This window comes from Manacus vitellinus, unplaced genomic scaffold, assembly GCF_001715985.3.
Source record: "Manacus vitellinus isolate BGI_N305 unplaced genomic scaffold, ASM171598v3 scaffold_18_pilon, whole genome shotgun sequence".
NCBI lineage: Eukaryota > Metazoa > Chordata > Aves > Passeriformes > Pipridae > Manacus > Manacus vitellinus.
In genome coordinates this window covers 9,189,600-9,214,577 of record NW_021939324.1, presented here as the reverse complement: position 1 = coordinate 9,214,577, position 24,978 = coordinate 9,189,600, and the positions used below count along the sequence as shown (strand labels likewise).

The 24,978-nt window shown below is 40.1% G+C and overlaps 1 protein-coding gene across 1 annotated transcript in view; it reads right to left on the bottom strand.

The window, feature by feature from the left end:
* ARHGEF28 (Rho guanine nucleotide exchange factor 28) overlaps positions 1–24,978 on the bottom strand; it is a 108,055-nt gene that overhangs the window by 40,698 nt on the left and 42,379 nt on the right. The window contains 11 exon segments of the mRNA XM_018070494.1: positions 334–385; positions 1,851–1,906; positions 2,271–2,403; positions 3,771–3,894; positions 4,455–4,498; positions 9,271–9,387; positions 11,306–11,450; positions 13,885–13,887; positions 14,150–14,415; positions 15,367–15,369; positions 16,822–16,952. Of these exon segments, the coding sequence (XP_017925983.1) occupies positions 334–385; positions 1,851–1,906; positions 2,271–2,403; positions 3,771–3,894; positions 4,455–4,498; positions 9,271–9,387; positions 11,306–11,450; positions 13,885–13,887; positions 14,150–14,415; positions 15,367–15,369; positions 16,822–16,952 (1,074 nt within the window).

Here is a 24,978-nt window from a genome sequence, read left to right as displayed (position 1 = left end):
TAATCTCAAATCATACATGCTCTAACATTGCAATCTAAACACAGGTGCATAAATATTTGTGCACAAAGTAAATTACATACTCGGACAGAACCAACTACATTTATTTTTGTTCTGACTGAAAATGTGGTAAATTTCCACTTGTTTTAGTAGGAGATGACTTAATTCAACAGTAATCTCTTCAAAAATTCTGTTCATATTAGAGGCACAAATGGTTTCTTATAGATATTGACATGAAAAATAAAAACACAAATGATGCAGCAAAGTCCGTGCTGTCAGTCCCATGATTTTTAACCAAGGTTTAACTTAGAAGGGTTAGGTTTACACCTAACTTACTTGTTACACCAGCTTGGGGCTTGTTTTTATTATGGTACCTCTCCTGGGATTTCTGAAAGAAGGAGAATTTTTTTAAATTGTATAGTTGATAACACATTTAACAGTTAAGTCAGTAACTCTCTTCCATATACTGTCACACCAAGGGCTGTAAAAAAGTAGTCCTAAATTATGGTCCTGATTTCTTCCAATAACTAATTTTATTAGTTATTGGTAGATAACAATATTCGAAGTAGAATACTATTTGTACTACAATACAAAACTTTATTCTGAGCAGAGTCACTGAGTTACAACATTCTACTTCCTCTATGTGAGTACTGCTTGTGAAGGCTGCAAGAAAAGTGCACCTTCAGGGCTTTATATTCAAATAAGCTCAAAGCATTTGTGGCAGGATGGTATCTAAGGAAGCCTGGGTAGCAAAGGCAGAATCGATCTCCCTTTCAAAGTGGACTTTTGCAAAACCTGTAGAAAAATTCTGCTGTGCTTAGGCATGTACTTCATTTCAAGTGAGTCAGTGAACATTTTCTGCATCTCATTCTTGTTGAGATGTTGACGGGTGGTGGGGGCACCTCTTGGCAAATAACCCACCAGCTCCAGTAACTAAAGCTGTCAGTTCAGCTGTCTTAATGCCCTAAAGTTGCCCAGAAATTTGGGCAAGGCTATGACACGACAAGTATAACCAAAATTAAAACCACTTGATTTATGGACAGTTTAAGGCTTGTTTGTCTTGAATAATCTGGATGGAAGCATGCTCTCCTTGCAAGCCACCATGGTGCAAAACCTTGCTGCATCAGAAAGACTCACTCCACTAATTTGAAAAATGACTCGTGTCACTGTGGCATATTTCTCCGCAAGTCCCATTTTATTTCAAGACGGCAGAAGCCTTACACATCTGTTTTTTAAAATTATGTCTTTGTCATGATAATCTCACCATGTATGCATTTCTACTTAACAGTTTAGGAAGTATCCATCAGATCTAGCACTGATTTTGCCCTGTCTGTAGTGGTAGCTGAACACTGGGAATAACTGCCTAGGCAGGTAGCTGTGGAATCACCTTCTCCAGAGATTTTCCAGAATGGGTCAAACAAACATCTGCCTACATTGCTACCTAGAAGTGAGACTGCTCAAGGGTGAGGAGATGGATCAGGTCACCTCCCAGGGCCCCTGTCGCCTGTGCTTTCCACTGTTCCAAACATATGGGACCCCCCTTCTACCCAAGGATCTCTCTATGGTTTTGACCTTTTCTTTTCAATCCCTTTCGTAACCCTTCAGGCACACCATTTCACAATTTGAGCTTGCAACTCTTCAAAAATATAAATACCTCTTCAAATTCATTTTTGATGCCCTACTAAAACTTCTTCTTTAAGCACAGTGTTTGCTCACATTAGACATTTTGACACCCTTGCAGCCCTTTGCATACTGAGTCTGGGCAGGCTGTCTGTATTTTCTTTTTCCATTCGTGATGTTTTCAGACCCCTTGGAAAGGAGGTATGCTCCAGTAAGATCAGATAGGAGGTTACCTTGGTGCACATAGGAGTGTGCTCCTTGCAGCTTTTATGTACAATCACGTTGCAATCTGAAAGAGAAGGGACATTTCAAAGCCTGGCAACAAACAAGGCCCCCAGTTTGCAGAAAATGTACCCTGAGGCTTCAGTTTTTCCCTTCTACAGATTCAGTTACTAAAGTAGTCAGGAGGATACTTTGACGTGCAGACACTGGCTAGGAAGAGGTTTCTGCCTAACGAGCTAGAGCTAGAACATGGACTGAATCTGCCACCTGCTGTCCTTTCTCCCTCTCCCTTGTCAACCTCAGCTCAATACATAAAGTAGGTACATCCAAATATAGACAAGGTTTCTTTTTCAAACAACACACTGAACCAGGATCGGAAAAGAGCAGTCAGAACACTGTAAATTCACATGCAAAAGCCAGCAGTTACTTACAAGAACACTGCAGTGACTCTTTTCCTAGGAGGGCCTTTTCACAGACCATACATGGCATAACTCCTGGGAAGGTTCCATTTGTAAAATTGTGTCTGTTAAGTTTCTCTTTATCTTTGGTATCTTTATTTTTTGTCTTCGTCCCCAACAGCAGAAGCAGGAAAAAATAAATAAATGAAAAAAAATACTCAAAAAAAAGATAAAGCGACTCAATCTTCAAACCAGTAAAATACTCCCTTTTAAGAGCAAATTATTCTAAAACATTTATTCCCTGTCCTGGAAGACTTGCAACAGCATACTGTACTATTACACCCAACATTGCTGAAGTCCTAAAATGATATAGGTATTGCTTTCACTGGCAGCTAAGCCAGGAAGCATTATCAAGGAAGACTGGCAGAAACACATTTAAATACCTAAAAAAAGGAGAGGGTCGGAAAATAAAGTTTAAACGCAGTGTTACTGACTCACTGCACACAGAAACAAATATCAGTGCCTACATCCCCTACTATATACAGCTCATGCCTCTGTAGTTAAAGCTACAGTTATGCAAATTTATACAAGTCGTCTTTAGATCTTAGAAGACATTAGAAACAATCTATTTTTAATGAGCAGTAAAGAAGTTGATAAATTCTGCCTATTTTTACAGTACTCTTTTTAGCATAAGTATACATATAGTCTACTTGTAGTTACTGACAGTTATTCTTTAGGAGAACACACAGACACAGGCCAGTGTATGGCTGCGGGATCAGAAATGCATGTTCATGGCCAGTGCTGATGCTCTTGAAGATATCACCTCACACAACCATGTTCACATCCGTGCAACATTAGGATATCCTGGGGCACAGGAGGGCATAATAGGGAGCCTGTAAAAATGCCAAAAGGCCAACTGGAAAAAGCCTGTAGGTGAAATCCATCTCTCAAGCTGCTAAGTGATGCCATTAATCTAAGATGTCTCAAACTCAAATTGCAAATGTTCTAATGTACCTTCCATACTATGTAAGTTCGGCTCTGCAGGCCTCAAATCTCCAACTTGTTAATGCTAAGCAGTGCTTACTCGTGCAAGAAGTCCCATTAACTTCAGTCAAATTCAACAAATTACGTACTTAATTACCTGTTGCGAGCAATTCCAAGAACAGGTCCGTATCTCTTAATTTTATTTAACTAAGAATATTATTTCTTAAATGCAATTCATAGAATTAAACTTCTGCTAAATCATCAAATGAAATTACTAGTAACATAAAAAAATGGCAGGGGAAATACTTCATATTGTTCAGCTAAGGCTATTGTTTAAAAGGAAAGCTGGTTTTTAATATGAAGGCAATTTCAGGGTATCCTGCATATGTTTTAAATTTCAAAAATAAAGGTAAAAGATTCTTCCTATTACTCTTGTGGTTTGGTAATAAACAAATTATCTTTACATGAAAATTTAGATTCTCATCTATAATTCATTTAATTACAGTGGCATAGTTATACATAATAGTATAAACATAAATCCCAAGTTACCTTGTATTTATTTCGTGTGCTGGTCATTCTGTTCATCAGAAAACTGAAAGTCCGACTCACTTTACATTTTTCAGACTCATTTTTTGAGGGTACAATATATTTATTCCATTCCTCCTCCTGAATCCTAAAACAGAGGCCAGTAAAAAACCTCATTCCAGAGGGAACAGCCCCTTTATTAACACACAGCAGAATCTTGATGGTGCTTGTGTCACCTAACATTTATAATTACATGTTTTGTTGTGGGTACAGCAGACATTATGAAAAAAATTGCAATCCCTCTATAAAAAGGAGGAACTCTTGCCAATGGAGCACTCTGCTTGTGCAAGGTGTAACAAGCTTGCCTAGATTATAGTTGGTATCAAAAACTCCGTTGCTTTTACTGCAGTGGTTTGGATGCTCCTACAGTGGACAGGAGCCGCACAGAGGACAGGAGCCCATCCCTACTTAGCACATCCCACAGTGGTGCACAGCAAATCCTGCTACAGGATGTGTGCAGTGAGAGCCAGGTTGAGCTTGGCACAGGGTTTAGGCATGTGCCCGCAGATGGCCTTGACAGGGAGGGCTCCTTTAAATCGCTGCTCACATCTTGGCTAGAAGGGGTGCCAACAACGCCTCTTCCCCGCACGGCTCCCTAGAGGGCAGTCTTGCGCAGCACCTTGTTCCCCGCACCGCCGCGACACATACCCGTACTTTTTCTCTCGGGACTGCTCGGGCAGACTGTATGCTCGCTCTGTAAGACAAAAACAGCCATCAGGCACTCAGACTGCAAGGTCATCAAGATTATTTGAAACTCACAACCTCCATCAAGCCATAAGCTCGCCATTAAAGGGTCGCAATGTCATTTGAAAATTAGGAAAGCAAAAACATACACACATGAGAAACAGCTTTTCCTAGGTTAATACCACAAGCTTTTAGTTGACAGAATCTGCCAGAACTGAGATGGGTATCAGTGAATGCCAGTCTCTGCAAACAGTCTGTTTTGAAGAATAACAAAACACTTTTTTTTCTCTAAACAACACAGACTTGAATGATTGATGCTTCATTTTGCTTTTTGTCATAATTTGTTGTAAAATATCTTAATGACATTCTTCTAACATTCATAATTACCTGTCTTATGCAGTTTCATCTACAGTATTAAAAAAATTTAAATCCCTCTGTGCAAAGAGGAATACTACTACCCTATGTACTGCACAGGATGTTTAATGTGTTTGTATCCTCTATGATTCTGTGATCCTAGAAACAGAGGACTCAAGGAGATACTTTTCACAAACTCTCTAAAATGCAAAAAAAAAAAAAAAAGATAAGATATTCAGTTGACTTGTTTTAGAAGAAAATAAGCCCAAATCTATAGAGACTATTTTTAAATTAGAAGCCACTCCATTTTGCAGACAGTTTTAGCAAAGCTATCACAGATATGGTTCAGAAAGATTCCCAAACACTTGCCTAAAACAAAGAATCAGACTATCTCTCTTTAGATACAAACTTAAACACTCTTCACTGAAATCAGCATCTCTTCAGATGGATGTAGACTTCAGGTTAGTAAGAACCAGAATATTTACCAAAGAAGCAGCAAGAATAAAAGGGCATTTCAGTTCACTATCATGCATAACCTGTGCTACAGGATGCTTTCATAAGAAACCAACACCAAGCATCCATGGGACATGAAGACAGTCTTGTGCAAAACAGCACCGGGGCATTGGCACTGATGTACTTACTAGAAGGGCGGAGCTGAGACACTGACTTAGAGAGTGTAAGGGCCTGAAGAAGGGATGGACCACTGTTCTTGAGCACACCATTTACAGAGAAGGGACAAATCCTTTACTGTTACAACCTGGTAATACCCTCTCAAAGAAAAGCAGGTAGTTGTTTTAGACCTGAGCATACTGGAAAGTTTTCATCAGAAATGGATGGTCCTTTCCCACTTTTTTCTCATACTTGGTGTGAAAAACACCATCCTGTTGCCATCCTTCATCCATCTGCTTTGGCTTATGTTTCATCACAAGGTACAAGGTCAGCAGAGCCTCCCTCCTGCATAGCTAAGCCCTGAGCAAGATGTCAGAAGTGCTGGCAACTGGCAGAAGGGAAGGGGCAGGTTTTCTGTGTTCAGTCTCTTACACAGACCTAGACACAATCCCACTACAACCCATAGAAATCAGAATGAATTATTTGACCTAGTTTCTTGGACCAAGTTTCTGGGCTAGTCCCGTATGCAGATACAAGTGCTTGAAGTGAATACAGTTATGCCTGCCTCAGACACTGATCATCGCTGCCAGCTGCCAAACACTTCAGTGCTCCCATCCTTGCAAAACGCTGGACAAGGCAGGACGTGCTGGTGGCAGGGAAGTGCCAGCAGGAATCTCAGCAGATCACCACCTTCCCTCCCAGCATCACACCGCATCTGTAGTGCAGGCTGCAGAACAGCCTGGTTCCAAAGTATGGACGAGAAAGTGTTTCCACCTTCTCTACAAGATACGTAAAGGTCCAGCACTGACTGTCCCAGGAGGAAGGAGAGAAAGGATGAAAAGGAAACAGGTCCAAGCACAGATCAGGCCAGGGCAGATAATGGTGTCTGGGCGGAGCTTAACGGGTTCTGACACCTTTAGCTGTGGGATCAAAGGAATTCTGTTTTAAGCACATGCCACAGGGCTTTGCTGATCTGTCATCTTCTAATTCTGTGACATGCCTTCTATTTTTTCTTCTGCTTTGTTTTGCCAGAGACTTCTCCCCTGATCTGCTGAATACAAATGCTTACATATATTTTAGGTGACAGGGAAAAATACAACACAACTGCATGCTGAGTACATACTCCTCCTTACAAGTTGACATGACATCTTACAGTGAATTTGAGCAACAGCAAAGAAGTTATTTGCTGCACAGCTCAACATGGTTTCTTAAGGAAAAAAGAGGTTTGCAGTCATTGTATGTCTCACCTTGACAACAGCTTTTGAAATTAAATGATTTCAAAGTTAATGATAATATTTCCACAATTTTGCATGTTTTCACGTTCAGTGTCCTAGAATCATAGAATGTTTATGTTTCGTGTCTGAAGGGACCCTAAATATCATTTAGAGTACAGAGAGAGCTGGCAGAACTGCTTGCCAAGTCATCCTCCATCCTTTACCATCAGTCTTGGTTAACCAGGGAGGTCCCAGATGACTGGAGGTTGGCAAACGCGGTGCTCATGTACAAGAAGAGTCAAGGAGGATCCAGGAAACTACAGGTCTGCCAGCCTGACCTTAGTGCCAGGGAAGGGTATGGAACAGATTATCTTGAATCTGACCACCTGGCATGTGCAGGACAACCAAGGCATCATGTCCAGCCAGCACAGGTTTAGGAAAGGTGGGTCCTGCTTGACCAAACCAATCTCCTTTTATGACCAGGTGACCCACCTAATGGATGAGTGAAAGGCTGTGGATGTTGTCGTTGTCTACCTGGACTTACAGTAAAGCCTTTGATACTATGTCCCACAGCATTCTCCTGGAGAAGCTGACATCCCACTGGCTTGGACGGCTGTGCACAGGGTTAAAAACTGGCTGGACGCAGAGAGTGGTGGTGAATGGAGTTACACCCAGCTGCTGTCTGGTTACCAGTGGTGTTCCCCAGGGCTCAGTAGCAGCACCAATGCTGGTTAATACTTTATGGACAATCTGGATGAGGGAATTGAGTGCACCTTCAGTAAGTTCACAGACAACACCAAGTTGGATGAGAGTGTTGATCTGCTGGAGGGTGGGAAGGCTCTGCAGGGGGATTTGGACAGGCTGAATCGATGGGCCAAGGCCAATGGTATGAGATTCAATAAGACAAAGTTCCGGGTCCTGCACTTGGGTCCCAACAACCCCAGGCAGCACTACAGGCTGGGGATGGAGTAGCTGAAAGTGTCCCAGCAGAAAAGGACCAGAGGGTGCTGGTCAACAGCAGCTGAACATGATCCAGCAGTGTGCCCAGGTGCCCAAGGCGGCCAGTAACATCCTGGTCTGTATCAGCAATAGTGTGGCCAGCAGGACCAGGGCAGTGACTGTTCCTCTGTACTCGGCACTGGTGAGGCCACACCTCAAATCTTGTGTTTGGTTTTGGGCCCCTCACTACAAGAAGAACATTGGAGTTGATGAAGCACGTCAAGAGAAGGGCAATGAATCTGTTAAAGGGTCTAGAGAGTAAGTCATATTAGGAGCAGTTGATGGAGCTGGGGTTGTTTAATCCAGAGAAAAGGAGGCTCAAAGGAGACCTTATCACTCTCTACAACTACCTGAGTGGCGGCCGTAGACAAGTGGGGGTCAGCCTCTTCTCCCAAACAACTGGAGATAAGACAAAATGGCCAAGAGGACAAGATAAAATGGTCTCAAACTGTGCCACAGAGGTTCAGGTTGGACCTCAGGAAGAATTTCTTCACTGAAAGTGTAGACAAACACTGGAATCGGCTGCCCAGGGAGGTGGTGGAGTCACCATCCCTGGAAGTGCTCAATATACAACTAGATGTGGCACTTAATGTTATGGTTTAGTTGACATGATGGTGTTCAGTGAAAGGTTGGAATCAACGATCTTGGAGGTCTTTTCCAACTTTAATAATTCTACAATTCTATGACCTAGTTCCAAGCCCCGTGCCATAGGCAGGCTTGCCACCTACTAGACCAGGTTGCCCAAAGACCCATTCAACCTGGCTTTGAACACTTCCAGTGATGGGGCATTCACAATCTCTCTGGGTGTCCACTGTAACTCACTGTAACTCACATGTCCTACCTCTTGCTCTGGAATACTGGACCACTAAAGGTATACTGGAGTGAGAGACAAGCTGGAAGTATAACAACTGACAGGGTTATACAGGACAAGCCTCTTGAAATGCAGGCGGTTTTTAACTGATGTGAGTTGTATGAAAAGCACAGTGTATGTACTTCACACTTCACGTGGTTTTCAAACATAACCCATAAGACATACACTCATTGTAAAAAGTGTGGGTTGTCTTCTAAATATGAAACTGTGTCTAGAAATAATGTATGTCAGAAACAATTTGTGAAAAATTACAAGCTTCTTGCAGAGACGTCTCTGGTTCCACTTGATGAAGAGGGTGGATTTTGCTCCCCAGCCTGTAGAGATGACCACCACCCATCTGTGTCTCAGAGAGTCCCTAGGGTCTTTGGGAAGCTGGATTCACCTGCCCTCTTTGACATCTCTTCTGTGTCATCCTGAGCTTCCTCCTAGTCTTTGTCAGGCGCTCAGCAGGAGGCTGGGATGAGAATCTTCCAAAGAGAAGATTACTGCTCTTGCCTGCACTATTCTTTGTGATTATTGCTCTCCCAGTTTGTGTGCCCTCCCAAGGATCAGCAGATGTATCAGAGGAGGGCATGACAGGGCTGTAGACAGGAGAAGAGTGAGGGACAACAGTGGGGCTACCTAAAGGCTACTAGACCCACACACTGGTGAGCTGGGTACAGGACAGGCCTGAGTAAAGCCGTCAGCACTGGGACTGAAGCAGGCAGGTATGGGATGAGGCTGTGCCAGAGACCTGACCTTGATTTGAATCCTGAACTGCAAAGTCCCGAGGAATACGAGGTCTTCCTACCGAACCTTTGGGTGAGGAGCAGGAATAGGAGCGTGACCGAATCCCAAACACCGTGCATTCCTACAAGAATTGTAACAAATTAAAACTTTGTCGTTTTGAAATGCATCAGAAACAGAAACAAAAAAATCAGCAACAAAATTTCTGAAAGAAAGGCAGTTGATCAGACACATACACTTTTCGGGTTTCATTAAATCTTTGAGTTGAAGTAAAATTTTTGATGACTTCATGTTGATGCCTTAAGCCCCTAATGGTTTTTTATTTTTCTAATATTTGTAAGACTTATAAGTTTTATAAGTAGTGGAAGTAGATTTTAAAAGCAGCACCCCCCCTTCTTTGTCCCTTGTCCCTTTCCCTTTCTCCAGCACCCTTGTTTATACATTCCTTAACCCTCTTACCCCATTCTATGCTCCCTATATCAATCCTACTCCTGAATACAGCAGAGATGTTTAGTCGTTTGTCAAGGTAAGGCCTAGATTGTTGGCAGAACAACATATCAGGGCCTAAACCACAGAATACAGTCAAGAATTAGGTAACTATGTACCCTTTGTGCTCTGATGATGGTGAAGATGGGATGAATGGGGGGTCCCGAAATACACCCCAGACCCATTTTAAGGGGGTGGACCCGGGGCGGACCAGAGTAAAGGCCACAGGGTGGACACATCTGGGATTGGATGGATGGTATTATAAAATGTAACCTCTCAAGCACGGCCTGCGCGTGTCGTGTAACATCTTAGCGTTGGCAAAATAAACCCTTTCTTATCTCACCCCTAATTAACTGCTCTGGAGATTTTTTCAGCATCAAAATTCCACAGCAACAATGTGAATTCTTAGGAAGTCTGTCATATTTCCATCACAATATATTTTTGTATGTTAGAGGAAATGACTTGTGGGTGCAAGTTAGACTAAGAGAAAGCTTACATTCTTCTCCAGTTTGGTGACAGGTCACATCCAAAGAGTGTTGTTGGCCATTATATCTGATGATGAAACTATCTTCTTTTACCAATGGAGGCATTAATCTTAGTACTTTAATACCTCAAACACATTTCATGGAGACTAAGGCCATGCCTTGATAATTACTAATGTCAGAGCTTCCAAAGAAAGGAGTTGACCTCTTTCCCTTTCCTCTGTGTTGTTTGCTTGATTTCTTTTATTACTACTGTGTATGAAAACATTTTCCAATCCCCAAATACGTCAACAGTAAGGCTTGAAAGAAAATCCCATAATTTTTGATGTACCATTTACATTTCAACAGAGCCTACTCCTAAAACTCCTGTAAAGTGCTCATCTTACTGTTTTTAAAAGTAGCCCTGACAGAATTCAGTGTTTATGCTGAACTCTTTTTCTCCTTCATGTAATCATTTGCTAAAGGTCAGAAAAAGTTCTACAGTGGCAACAAGTGTGTCTAAAAAAACCATAAAAAATCTCTACAAATTAAAAATAACTCTATATGTGTCTGAAGATCTCAGAAATGGTACCATGGTCTAACGAAAGGTAACGTAGACAGGATACTTCAGAAAACCATAACAAAGAGGAGATATTTGCATTGCTCAATGTATAAAACCCAACTGAATTTCCCTGAGTGTAGAAATTTTTTTAAAACAGGCAGTAGGACAGTTCTACACTTTACAAAGCTGTTACTCTTTCACATAACTACAGCTGGTTAAAAATTTCCTCACTAAATATCTTTGTTAGGAAATGCTGATTCACTGAACCTGAGACATTTCCTTTTAAATACTTTCAATGAATGACAGTTTTTTTTGAACTCGAAGCAACATCTCATGCACCATTTCCATAGCTGCTGTCCAGCCCAGCCACAATCAGGGAGTTTCAGCTTCACAACCCTGTATGAGTGGTCTCTGGTGACACTAGCAGTGCCAACTGGGAACTCATTTTTCCTCTTCAGATTCAGATATTTCTCACATAGTTTCAGTGATTTACTTAAAAGGAAAACAATTCAAACCAACACAGTATCAAATACCTTGGGCTGCAGACTGGTAGATAAGTCTAATCCATCTCTGCTAGAAGCCATGGCCTCTGAAGAGCCGGGGGGAGGGTAATAAACATGGGATCTGTCCAAAGCACCTCCACTTCCACCATCTACTTCGAGGTCATCGAGACTTGAACTGAAGCAGACAACAAAGTCTTTAATTTCCCTGAATTTCTCATAAACAATTTATCTCAACCTTAATGTAAAAAGCAAAGATACTGCTGAATGCTCTCATCAATGACAATCCAAACCATCATCATTACGTCAGTTAAGTCGTGCTCTGAGGCCTCTCTCAGGTCTGCAATCACCTGGACAAGGTACTCAGTCACTCTACAGGACTCCTCTGACTCAGTCTTGTAGATCAGCAGTGCAGATGACAATATCACCGACGATCTTGCAGACTCCCACCACAGCCAGCCATCTCTGAAGGACGACTTTTAGACCCATGTTCAGCATTTCCCTTAACATATAATGTTTTGTTCCACGCATGCACCTGCCCCTCTATATAGATGATAATAAGAACTAAGACAACAAGCAGAATTGAGACAACTAGCTCAGATTTCAGTATTAAGATACATGGGTATAGATGGACATTTTGTGCATTTTTATATTTGAAGGATATGATGTGGCTGTTCACAGACATATTTTTTTCTACATCTCTGACTTTACAATGGAGGATAAAAGAGAAAAACAACAACAGAGATGAAGCAGGGTCTAAGACAGTTTATAAGATTCATTTCAAAAGATATAAATTTAAAAACATATAGGACTACAAACAGACTGAAAAATCTCTGGCTAAATCAATACACCAAACAACTAGAGACTACTTGATTGGTAAGAGTTCCTGAGCAGAAGAGTGTCCTAAGGTTTCTCAGCAGTACCAGGGTTTCCCAGGATGGGTCCTGTTACCTGCAAGACCAAGTTCATGGTCTCTTGATCAGAGTAACTGGAAGGAATGGTTGACTGCTTGCAATAACATTCCAACCTTCAAACATAAAACTTTAAATTATGTGTGGTATTTCTAAATAGCCAGGGTTCCTACCAAGAATAATAGCATAAAAATTCCTTCACACACCGCTACTTTGTTGAAGCACAGATCTATCAATACTGTCTGAAACTGCTTCCTTATTACAAATCTAAAGACAGTATTTCACAATGTTGCCTAGTAATAGCCCATGTGATGTCTCAGAAGCAAGTTATTAAAATGCGTTATCAGTTACTGTCACAAGTTAAAATTGAAAAGGCAATACAGACAAGTATTCATGACTTATTGGAGGTAACTCACTCAGGGAATTTTTCTGACATAAAAAGCTGGTTTAAAAATAGAATTACACACTGGTAGTCTTATTTTATATGTAATATTTGTATCACTCACATGTCATATGACATATTAAGCCCAATTACATGTGTCTGGAAATTCATATACACTCTTAAAGTTCTGATACAGGTACCTGATCTAGGTCTTCAAAACAGTGGGAGTACCTAAAAAAAGTATAGGATAAAAACACTTCTGACTAGAGGCAGAGAAAGCTTAGATCATGTAGATTACTAGAGGAAGAGTAATCTGCATGATATCCCTATAGTTAGCAAAAAAAAAAAAAAAGAAAAAGAAGACTGGGAAAGAAAAAATCTTCGTCTGACACTTACTGTGTTATCTATGTTGAAGACTCCTCCTAGTGGGACCTTATAGTTGCATAAGAAACTCAAAATGAAGGTAGAGAAAATTTTATTGCCCACTTTAATTAACAATTGGCTGACACTACTGCTTCCCTATTGTTTTTACATAGATCTGATATGTTTTTACATATTTAAATTTTAAATTAATTGTTAAAACCCAATTGTTAAAACCAAAATTATAGTTTCATCTTCAAAATTCCCTGAATTTTGGAAGCCAAGTTCTCACCATAAGCTAAAGCCATTTGGAAGAGGCTCCTTAGACAAACGGCTCCGTTGCCAACAATCCTTGTGTACCAGCAATGGAGCAGAAAACAATCTGAACCTATCAGAAACAGCTGTACTCTGCACTGTGTCTTTTGAGATAAAAAATATATATGCAATCAGAAATAACTTGGTCCTCCCACAGGCCAAGGCAAAGAATAGAAAGATTCTCACAGAATTCCACAAATTTGGGACTATTTTCTTAATGGAAAATATTACTATGGAAAACCATAGTGAAATTCTGGTTTCTGACAAAAATGACACAATGGCAGTGACAGGGTTGATTGTTTTTTTGTAAAGAGTACGTGCATACAAGGAAAAAAAGGTATAAAAGTATCCATTTGTATGGACAATTTTATTTGTTAAAAATGTCTTCATAGCTATTTTATGAAACAGATCATTAGGACAATAAATATCAGTGATGTATGCTATCAGTGATGTATGGCCAGTCTTCGTGGATGAAGATTTGGGAAAGGTCAGTACCCTTCGAGCCTGCACAATGGATTTTTTAGGTGAGACACAGTGTGCGCTGAACTGAGCCCACCCTTTAATCCTGAGGTTCATCTGCCGGGGCCGAGCGAGCTTGGACAGTGGCAGTGAGGTCCTCAGGACGTAGGTTTGTTTAGAGTGACCTTCTCTTAGATGGATGGCCTTACAGGGCTGACGAGCTCCATCTGCCCGGGGGAGTTCCCTGACCAGGAATCAAACCTAGCCTGCGGTGGTGAGAGTGCTGCATCCTAACCACTAGACCACCAGGGGGCCCCTATATCAGTGATACAAAACAGCGATTTTACCTCAGTAAAAATATTTATTACTCCAGATTCTGCTTCATCTTTTGAAATAAAAGGTGTTATAAATATTCCTTATTCTGGCCATATTATCAAGTCAATTCCATACCTTCTTTTCATGTCAGCATAAAGTTGGCCCCGATCCTTAATAAATCCATGGGTCTTGAATGGAAGATACAAATCTGCTACATGTAGATGAGAAGGTGAAATGGTATGTCTTAATCCTGGTCTTTGACTTCCTTCATTTGGAACATACGTATATTGATCATTCTCTTCAAGGGAGGGAGATGAAGAGCTCTTAGCCATCGGGACTGAGCTGGTGGGATTCAGACACATTTCACTGCTGACACCATCTCCAGTCTTTAAATTTCCAGTCTGCAGGTAAAAATGAATGCTGGTAAGAGGCAATAACAAGATGTACTGTCAGGAAACAAGAACCAGAGTAGTCTGCCATTTTATTTATGGGTATATGTTTTGTGGGGTTTTTCCCCTATTACTTTTTATACAACATGAATTGAAGGCAAGTTACATGGCTAAGAAATTCTAGACCTTTCATTACCTTTTTCCCTAATTGGAATAGCAAGGCATTACTATTTGCTATTACTATGCTATTACTATGAATTGCTATTACTGAATTTCTCCCTCATATCTACACCTTTTACTAAATGTACTGATGCACATACTTACAGATTTTATTAAAAGTAACCTTGAGTCAAGCAAAAAATATGCATAATACATTAGTGTGGGAGACAGATGGACAAAAATTCAAACACTGTGCAATGTTATTTGGAAAAATCAGCCTACAAATCGAGCAGTTTTAAAGTTTTAGCACCAGTTTCCTAAGCTTTGAGATAAACAAAAATGACCTGGAACAGAGTTTCTCCAGGGCAGGAAGGGAAAAGACTCTTATTTTTTGCCATTAAGCAATTATGGGCATGAAGCACCCCTCCTGTTGCACAAAGACAAAAATAGAGTTGGGAATTCTATTTTCTCAGGTACAGGGATTAGAATTTAGGCTCCGGTAACAATTCTTTGAATTCTCCTGTTGACTCTGTAGAAGATACTAAAACACGGTTCACTGTTAGTCTTTTAGGTAGACGCTACTGTCATCTAAACCCATACTGAGTAATACTGAAAAGTCACACTGCCAGTGAAAACATTCAATCTCTGAAAAGCACCTGCATAAAAGTAAGAATAAAGGAAGGATTGCAAGCATTTGCAAAGCCCTGGTCTTTCAGATTGCTGACTTCATCCTCTCCCATCTCTCTTGAGATGTGCTTTCATCTCCATCTTAATTATGTTTCTCTTAGTAGAAGACAGAGAGACCTGCTCGCATTTTTACAGTAGCCCACATTTTCATTCAAAGATATGGCACATGCAGATCTGGAAATAATCCTGTTGCGCTGTGCAGATGAGATGCACAATGGTAAAATGCTTTTCCCAGGTCTTACGCAGCTGTTCCTCCCTGTAAAGCTATTCCTGCCTGGGCAGTGTTCCCCTTCAGTACCAGAGGGACCTTCTCCAGCAGCCACTCTGGCTCCTACTGAGTAGTGCTTAAGGGAGAACTTGGCCCAAATCAGCAATCCAACAAAGTTTAATGTGGCCACATATTAAGCAAAGGTTAGCAATCCAAGCTGAAGGACCCCTGAGTAATACACCTGGGTAACATACGCATCTGTAATGGAGATGCAGTCCTGTGGCTCTGTCTTTCCAACCTCCTTATTCAAAATCAAATGTACATTATAGTCCTCCTGACAGTTGCTCACTCCTCAGTCATTATTACATGCATTTCTCTAAAACTTTCAGTGCATTTTGAACACACTTGGCCTCTGACTTAAGCTTCCATCTCAGCTGTCACAACAAACTGGATCTACAGTGAATGCAGTGGGTGAAGTGTTTGAGGGAATGGGAGTGGGAGGGGAGACAATAAAAAGAAAGAAAAAAATCACACTTGTAAAATCTCAGACTTCTAATATTATGATCTGGTAATTTCTTACTCTTATATTCCATCTTTCAGCCCAGGGAGAGCCCACAGCAAGCTACAAATAAATAAATCACTTAAACCATCACTGAAAAATAGCTATGTGCCACCAGAATCTTGCATCCGTTTAGCTAGACACAACCAGGAGTTAGACTAGTTTTCCCTGCCCAAATTATGATATCTGAGTGTGACCATGGAGGATGATTTCACATGCAGCACGGTGATGTCAAATGCAATTTGCTCTGGACACTTTGGGTCATCTCCAGTGTTGGTGACAAATCAGAAACACGAATACTAAATCAGAATCTCCTGACTTTTCCATGAGAGTTGCAGGACACCAACTTCATCTCTTCAGAAATATCTTATTTTTACTGAGCATATAAGGTTTGCTCTGAGCTTACAATTAACTTCTGAAATTATCCAGCAACATCAAATTTATCTCTACTATGAATGGACATAGAATTCAGAAATCAAAGTGCACACAAGTAAGTAATATGGTTGATGTTTCTTAGAAAGAAGCACACGCTGTTTAGCTCACCAACACACAGAAGAGAGTTGGAAGGGTTGCCTTAGGGTTCTCCCTCTAGGGAGAATAATTCCTGTCTTCAACTGAAATTGTTAAAAGGGATCTTATAAATAGGTTACAAAATACAGCTGAGAAGGGTAAGGTATTACTGGTTTTATTTTAGAATTTCACTAACTGACAACACACCACTGCTGGTTCATCCAGAATATCCTACTATTATGCAAATAAACAGAAGATGAAGAAAAATTTGCCAAAAGTTCAAATATAAGCTTACTTGGTCTACTACCATGCAGTTTGCATATACTTCATCACTTCCACTCAGCATGGCAGAAAGTCTGGTTGCAGCAAAGAAAGTAGGGGGATACTTCAATTTCCTAAGAAGATCAAGGGTAGAGTGTCTGTGCTCTGGAAAAAAAAAATGTGGAAAATATGGTATTACATCTCAAACCATTTCCTTCTCATGTATATATACTGTCATAAAAATGGCTAAGTCAAACATTAAGCACCAAATTTTAGCATTAAAATTTGAGCAATATTGGTAGGATCTCTCGAAAACCTGCTCATTCCATAATTGCCTAACAGTTGCTACAAGAAGCCTTTAGCTGACAAGACTCTAAAAGTTACCACAGAATCATTCATATACCATAAAACCAAGTGTTCTTGTACCTTGGTTAGCAAAAGCTTCTATTTTCCACCTAACCTAGAACTTTGCAGAGATTTGTGATTGCAAGAAGAAGACAGGGCAAGATTTATGGGCTGGGATGAACTATGCATAATTATTATACATTAAATATCTAACATCTGATACATTATATGACTGAAATACTGTTCGATTTCAGTCAAATAATGATTCCCCTAAAGCATTCTACCTATTAGCAGCCACATAAATACTAATCTTAAACCAGTAAATCAGATTACTGTTGTTAAAACAAAAAACACCAATAAAATTGCAAAAGGGATATAAATAAAATACTACTGATATTGCCTCCCCAGAATAACTGCTATCAATCAAGATTTGAACCATGAACAGGATGCTTGGGATGGATGCTGCATCTGCTCTGCTTTTGCTACTGATCAGTTTCACCAGAATCATTAACAGAAATCCAGAGTTTAGTTTTCAATAGTGTGCTCATGAATACAAATATTATAAAAAGCTGCATGGGTTGAATATTTAATGCCTTTGAGCAGCAGAAATCCTCTGCTCTGCAGGCCCACTTCTCTTAAAGCTGTTTGTAAGTATGAAGAGGATGCACCAATTCAGCATTTGACCTGGATTATCTTCTGATTGCAAAAGAGTAAAATTTTACAAAGTCAAAACCAGTCTTATTCTAGACTGTGTGAAAACAGGTTAAAAAAAAAATCACAACTGTAATCTAATTTTTGCCTATTTTAAGATGCTGTAAGTCAAGCATAGCAATTGGAAGTGAACTGAGGCAGACTAGCATAAGAATGATGTGACAGAGAAAAGTCTCATACCCAGAAAAATATCTAAAATCAAAACTTTCAATAAACCTAATTCAAGTTTATCTGTTATTGAATATTATTTAACAAATCCTTCTTAATCTGTATCAGAAATTTATTTTCTGCAAAGGTGTAAAGGAAAAGATACCTCTAAAGACTTTCCCCACACCATATTCCTAAAGCAACATAACTGCTTTTGGAAGATCACAGGGCCATATAGCATGGTTTAGGGTGAAAGAGAACTTAAAGATCATCTAGTCCAATCCCCCTGCCATTTACTAGATCAAGTTGCTCAAAGGCTGTCCAAGATGCTTATAGCCACCATACTGCAAGAAAATTCATAATGAAGAAACAGAATTGGATTAGAAACTACACTTATTATGGTCTGGGGTATTTGTTGCTTTGAAAAAAAAAAAGTCCCAGACTATGGCCAAATCTACAGTGCTGCACACCGCAGCTTTTATTTAATTTTAAGATGCTATCACATAAAGCCCAAGAACAGTAAGTTGTAAAGCTTTCCAAGGGTTGGTCTTAAACCAAAAACCACCCAGAAAAAAATGTGAGGCTCTCCATTTCTTCTTCTATGCTTACTACCTACCCTAGCCTGTGTTCCCACTTGTGTATAAACCCACTGGGTACAGCTGGCAAGGGTGGTGTACAGCTCCAGTGCTAGGTTGCAAACTTTCAATGCACACCCCTGAAAAACAGCCCAAACATCAGGGATTCCCTCATCATGGTGTAAATCTGAGTCTAAGGAGGTAGTTTCTTGACTTCAACAAGAGTCGCCACTGCTGGGATGTATTAGCCTAGAAGATAAAGGGGCTGATGTGTGTGTCTCAAACACTGGTAGCTGGATGGTTGTGGAGACAACCAAGGATTGTTGGTAATAAACACTGTGAGACAGAACAGGATGTGGCTGGAGAGGGGGGCCATAGGAAGTAGGGCAGCACTTTTCTGGAACAAATATTCTGGATCCTGGAGTCAAACACAATACAGTGCAGAGCAGATGCAGAAATGAGATTAAGAAACAGATATGGACCATAGGGGAGGATCAAGACCACCCAAGAACCCCAAAGCCCTCCCATCCATTTCCAGAAAGGTCTAGAAGAATGGACTGTGCATGATAACTAATTTGTATAGAAAGTAAGAAACTTAGCTCCAGGGTGGGGAAAAACCTATCTATAAAAAAGAACCCCCACAACCTGGACATCCCATCAGTTGGATCCATTCTGAAGTCAGGACTGTCGATTTCTCTTTCTCCCTTCCTTTCTTTCTCTCTCCCCCTCTTTCATTCATCTCCCTCTCTCTCTCTTCCCCTACACTCTACTCCTTTACCCAAAACTCACTGCTATGCACTTATAGGAGGAGATCAGGAACTAGTTTACAACAATTTCATGACAAGATTGTAATTTACTAATAAAACTTCATAAGCTTTTTTGGAGTCTCAGAGGTTTTCCATTCATTTTGACCATGAGCATCTATGAGCATCTTGGATGTTCACTTCCCCTTGAGGGTGGGATGCCACATTGGGTCTCCACAGTCACTTAGTTAACTGCTCAATTAATTACACACACCAAACCAGAAACAACACAAATTCCCCTATTACTTCAGATTTTGATTTATATATATATAGCAACTTCTAATAATGCATTTTATATTATTTTAAAATTCTGTAAGAGAGTAACAGCCTAAGTAACAAATTCTGGAGAAAACTACTGCAAATACAACAAACTATATCAGAATATGTTATCTGCAGTATTTTCGGTCTGTAGATCTTTACAGCTTATCACTGTTAAATGCTGTATGTTTTCCTGGCAATATTCCAGTTAGTCTATTGTTAAAAGTGAGATGTCTAAATGAGGTTTATTCATTGGGGTTTAAAATTAACAGATAAAAGCTAGCAAGTTATCTTGGGCTTCACAGAGTCATAGAATAGTATAGGTTGGAAAAGACGTTCAAGATCATTGAATCCAATGGCAATATCACCCCGCCGTACCTCCTTACTCCCACTCTCCCCCCTCCATTTCAAACGTGTGAAGGGACGACTACATCAAACTAACTCTGAAGCACAAGAAGTATTTAAAGACTTTGCTGAATGCAGAGGAGAGCAATATTAATTGCACATTGACTGTGCTAGTAACTTATTTTCACCAGACAGGCCCACATAGGTTAAAAAGTGACAAAACTCTCACAAATGTCTGTATCACATACTGCATTCCTACAGCCTCACTAACTTTCTCCAGCTCACCCTGCTGACTACACGTTCTCTTGATCTTACAGTGACCATCAGCAGACCTTCCCCACCAGGTTAACGTTGGCAGAATTATAGCTTGCAGTGCTGGATATCAGTAATAATATACAGCAAGATTGTCCTTGTCTGAAAGATGAGGAATATTAACAAAATACATCTTCCAACAAAATGTCTCAAAAATTTCCCCTAGGCATTCAAACTGCTTATTCTCATTGCAGATGCAAAAATTCAACACAGCTTGTGAAAAGACAGACAAGATTGCTAGAGTAAACTGGCGATGGTGTTCCATAAGATTTTTGGCTCTGTAAGGTATTGGAAATGCACTTCAAGATGCTTACCAAGGTAAAAGTTACCTGAACACAACACAGCAGAAATGGCTTTGCTACTGAAACAACCTAGCAAGCACAGCTCACCAAGCTGATCCTCCTGCCAGAGCTGAAGGCTTTCTAGTTCTATACTGTGATCACAGAAAAAGAATAAAACAAAGACATGCCTCCTTTAGCAGAGCTTGTGGCTTTCTGCCATCTGCCTGATAAACAGTCAAGAAAGTTGTATGCGTTATTCAGATGCAGTGTTGGGAAGAATAATCTCCAAACTTGGATAAAATAAAAGACTTGACCAACAAATAACTAGGCACAAGTTCTCTACGTCTTTTGTAATGTTGTGGAGTTATACAGCAAATGCTGCACATTTTACCAGGCACAAAAGCTTATACTTTAACTTTTTATACTTTATAGTTTAACTTTAAAAAACACATGCTCATCATAGCAATAATTTAAAGCATGCTTTATGTTGGCATAAGAAAATGTATAGCCTTGAATGACCTGTGTCAGAAAATGGCAAGAACATAACACTCACTGTTTTCTCACAAAAATCAAAACTTAAATCTTTCTATTGGAGAACACAATAAAACAGCAGTGAAATTCATCAACATGATCCAGTCAAGAGCCAGGAAAGAGATTACAAATTACCTTCTCTAGATACAATGAATAGTTTTCAGACAGCTCATCATATTTACCCCCAGCAATTTGAGCAGAGGTTAATATATAACTGGAAGTCAATAAAAGACACAGACAGTTAAGCACATGGATCATGTGGGACTGCAGAAATACTGCTCTAAATCCAGATGTTACCTGAATTTGACGAAAGAAGTCCACATGTTCCTAGCAAGGGGACAACTGAAGTGAAACGCATGTCTGTAGATGTGGATCATACAACCAGTTTCAGTGGGGGATCTGCACCCCTAATTCAGGTGTTTTAGGTCTTCATTCAGACAGTGCAACTACCCATGATAACAAAATTAAGCAAGTACATAAGAATAACACCACATGGAAGGTAAAGCAAGGTGGACATTAAAGTGCTATTGTCATAAAAATGAAATTTAATTGTCTTAAATCTATGAAGCAGAAACCAAAGTACTGTATTTTCTTTATAACGCATGAGGAGGATGAGGCATACAGATGATAGAAAATTATGCCATCATGTTCAAGATGTGGTCCAAAAGTTTCCACTAAGAATAATGGCACTTGTCAATCATTGACATTGATCTTGGTCACCTAAATGCAGGTTGTAAGAAAGCATCCATTTCCAACATGGGATTCACAGTCCTGACTCCCTCCCTGAAGCAGGTACCTGACCTACTATACAAATGAGTATAGAAACAGAAATAAGTTGGTGTCTCATTTTATGCAACAGCACAACAAATAAAGCTGTGGATATGAGACCCTTGGTTTCACTTCCTAACTCCGCATGAGTGGATTTGGTGTATAGCTCTCAACTCCCCGTGCAGTGGGACAGACTTGTCAGAGACAGATATTCTCAGCATTCCTAAAGGTTTTTAAAACCCCAAAAAAGGCTCCGAGAGTCACTGCCTCTGAATAGGTAGAACTATGCAGAGCAAAGGCAGGGGAGAAGAAAGGTGCCTTGTGGCAATTTCACATAAAATAACAAAATAAATGCATTTAAGGTCTTGCAGCAAGGAAAAAAACTAAGTCCTCTCCCCAGCCTAATCACTAAGACAAAGTCATGGCCACATTCTCTGCTGAGCCCAATTACTCCTTAAATATGTCATGCACAGCAGCTTCAGCAGGAAGTGGGTAATCTGCAGTGTATGTCCCAAAGGTGCAAACCTGTGCTTGGCTCCTGACAGCCTCCAGGAGTTCAGGGGAAGGGTGGGGGATTCGCCAACCAGTCTGGAAGGTGCCTGAGCAGGGATGAAAGCTGACCTTGCACCACACAAGGAAGTTAAAATCTGAAAACACTGATACATATGGTACAAAATGGAGTGTGATACTTTACATTTTTGACTCTCCATTCCAGAGAGTGGGACAGTCTGCACAGCTCCCCTGCCTCCCATGAGGAGCAACCATAGGCCAGGAAACCAACAGCCTGATGCTTCAGCAGGGAAGGGAGGCAATTGAAATGTCATTGTCCAGATTATCTGGAGCACCCAGCACAGGTACTCGACTTCATGGCTTTTGGAGTGGGCTGGAAGAACCCTGCACCATTTCCAGCAGTGCAGGAAAGTCTCTTGTTCACTGAGACCCGAGCCGCTACATGACAGAAATGTAACCATGAGCTATGTGCCCCACACCTGCATGCCATGATCAACTGGGCATGTTCTGATCCTACCAGAAAAAAACATAGATCATGAGCTTAGATCATGAGCCTGCTGTCTTCTTGAAGAGGCACTTCTCCCACCCCACGGGCAGCCAGAATTTCAATCCTTCAAGGTTCAAGTGAACCCTTGAACTTTACCACTAAAACAAGCACTTTCTTTCTTCAACAACTCCACAGATATGCTCAGTTGTACATACAAGCCACATATATTGGTATGCAATTAACAGGGATGGAAAACAAGGTGCAATGCTGTAATATGCAAACACCACATCTGTATCCAGTTCTTTACAACAGGTTAAGTATTAAAAAAAAAAAATCTGTCTAAACAAAACTGAATGAAGAATGGGTGCACAGCTACAGCATTTACAGAAAAAATGAGTCCTTGTTAGAAATGGAAAGAACACACACTGTGCAACTTGCAACTCATTTCATCTTCTTTGCAAATCGTATGTGCATTCACACATAATGCAGAAACTCCAATGCACTGAGAAAATATTGGATTTCCCCATGCATAAATGTAAAAAGTTGAGGAAATCTCTTGCACATTAAAACCTGCATCCTGTACACATATTTCACTCTAAAAAGTAGGTCAAAGTCTCAAGTCTGTGTAAACATGATTCTCTTGGCTTACTGAGTTTAATGACAGTGATGCATCTTACTTCTCCGACTTGTTTTTTTTTCCTTTCTGAAATACAAAAAACACCAGTTCTATGAAGAGAAGTACAAATTATATTTTTTTCAATTCTTTCTCTTCATTTTTCTTCTTTTAAATGTAGTAAAAATTTGTCTTTCCCCATTAAAGCTTCCAGTCATAATTCTTCCTAACAATAACTTGCTGGTCAGTGCCTTTCAGCCTCCTTAAAACCCCCTTTAGCATACTAACAACATTTATAATGCTAACCTCCAAAGATTTCTGCATAAAGAAGGGTAATGTCTAACCAAGGCAGTAACTGACCCTGCCACCAAAACTAGTAACTGACCCTTTTCCTTTTCTTTTGAAGATAGCAAAAATTTTTTCTCTTCATTCTGGTGAGATTTTTGTACATAATAAAAAAAAAAATCCTGTTAGCTGTTGAGGGCAGTTGAGTTACCAAATTCTCCCTAAATGAAAATAACTGCAACCAGCAGAGCTTTTTGCAGCTGCTGCCGTGCCATACAGCTTCAGGGTGTCAGAATTGTTCAGTGAGAGCTACACATACAACAAAAAGGGGGAAAAAAGCCCTAAGAGAGTAAAGAAATACAAACTGTTATAAAGAACAATACATAATCTGTAGAAAATACTTCCTTTTTACTTAAAAACATTCCAACTCCATTATCTAAAAGAGTATAAGAAACAGTGAGGTGGACTTTTGATAGGAAGAAAATCTACCTCACACAAGCTATTTACAGCCACCTGCACAGAATCAGACAATGAAAAGGATGTAGAGCTATAAAGCAAGAGTCATTTAAAAGAAGATAACATTTTCTACCTGGTTTGGATGCCCTTCTTCGAATCCTCATTTTAGGTAAGGAAGGCCAAGAGTAATTAAAAGGTGAATCAGAGTCTGAGTCCATTTTTGTGCTAAATAAACAGAGAGCAGATTCCCAAAGTTGCACTTTGTTGTTCTCAATAGCAAGTCAAGCCTAAGAGTGATGTGAAATAAAGGAATGGACAAAGAAGGATCAAATTGCCCACTAAACACAGGGGAGGGAGAAGCTGTAAATGTTTGCTCTCTTCAGGCGTCCAGGCATGTAGACAGATCAGGCTGCAAATATCAAGGCAGAAGCAAGGAGGTTAAAGTATGAGCTGAGCTGTTGAATTGTGGTCCAGAGTTATTTGAAAGGTCACTGCGTGCCAATGAATCATTAACTCACCTTTCCATTTTGATGTAAATGAAAACAATAGAAGCAGAGTAAGGAATGAGAAAATACTTCTCAAAAGCAAACTATTGCAAAGCTTTGTTTCCACATTAAAAGTGGGGTTTAGAAGACCTCAAATTAAGGACAGGCAAAATGCTGGAATTAAAGAAGCCAAAGATTAACACCAAGCTAAGAGGACTAATCAATCTGCTGACTCTATATTAAAGTGCAGAGCAATACCCCTCCTTTCAGTGTTTATAA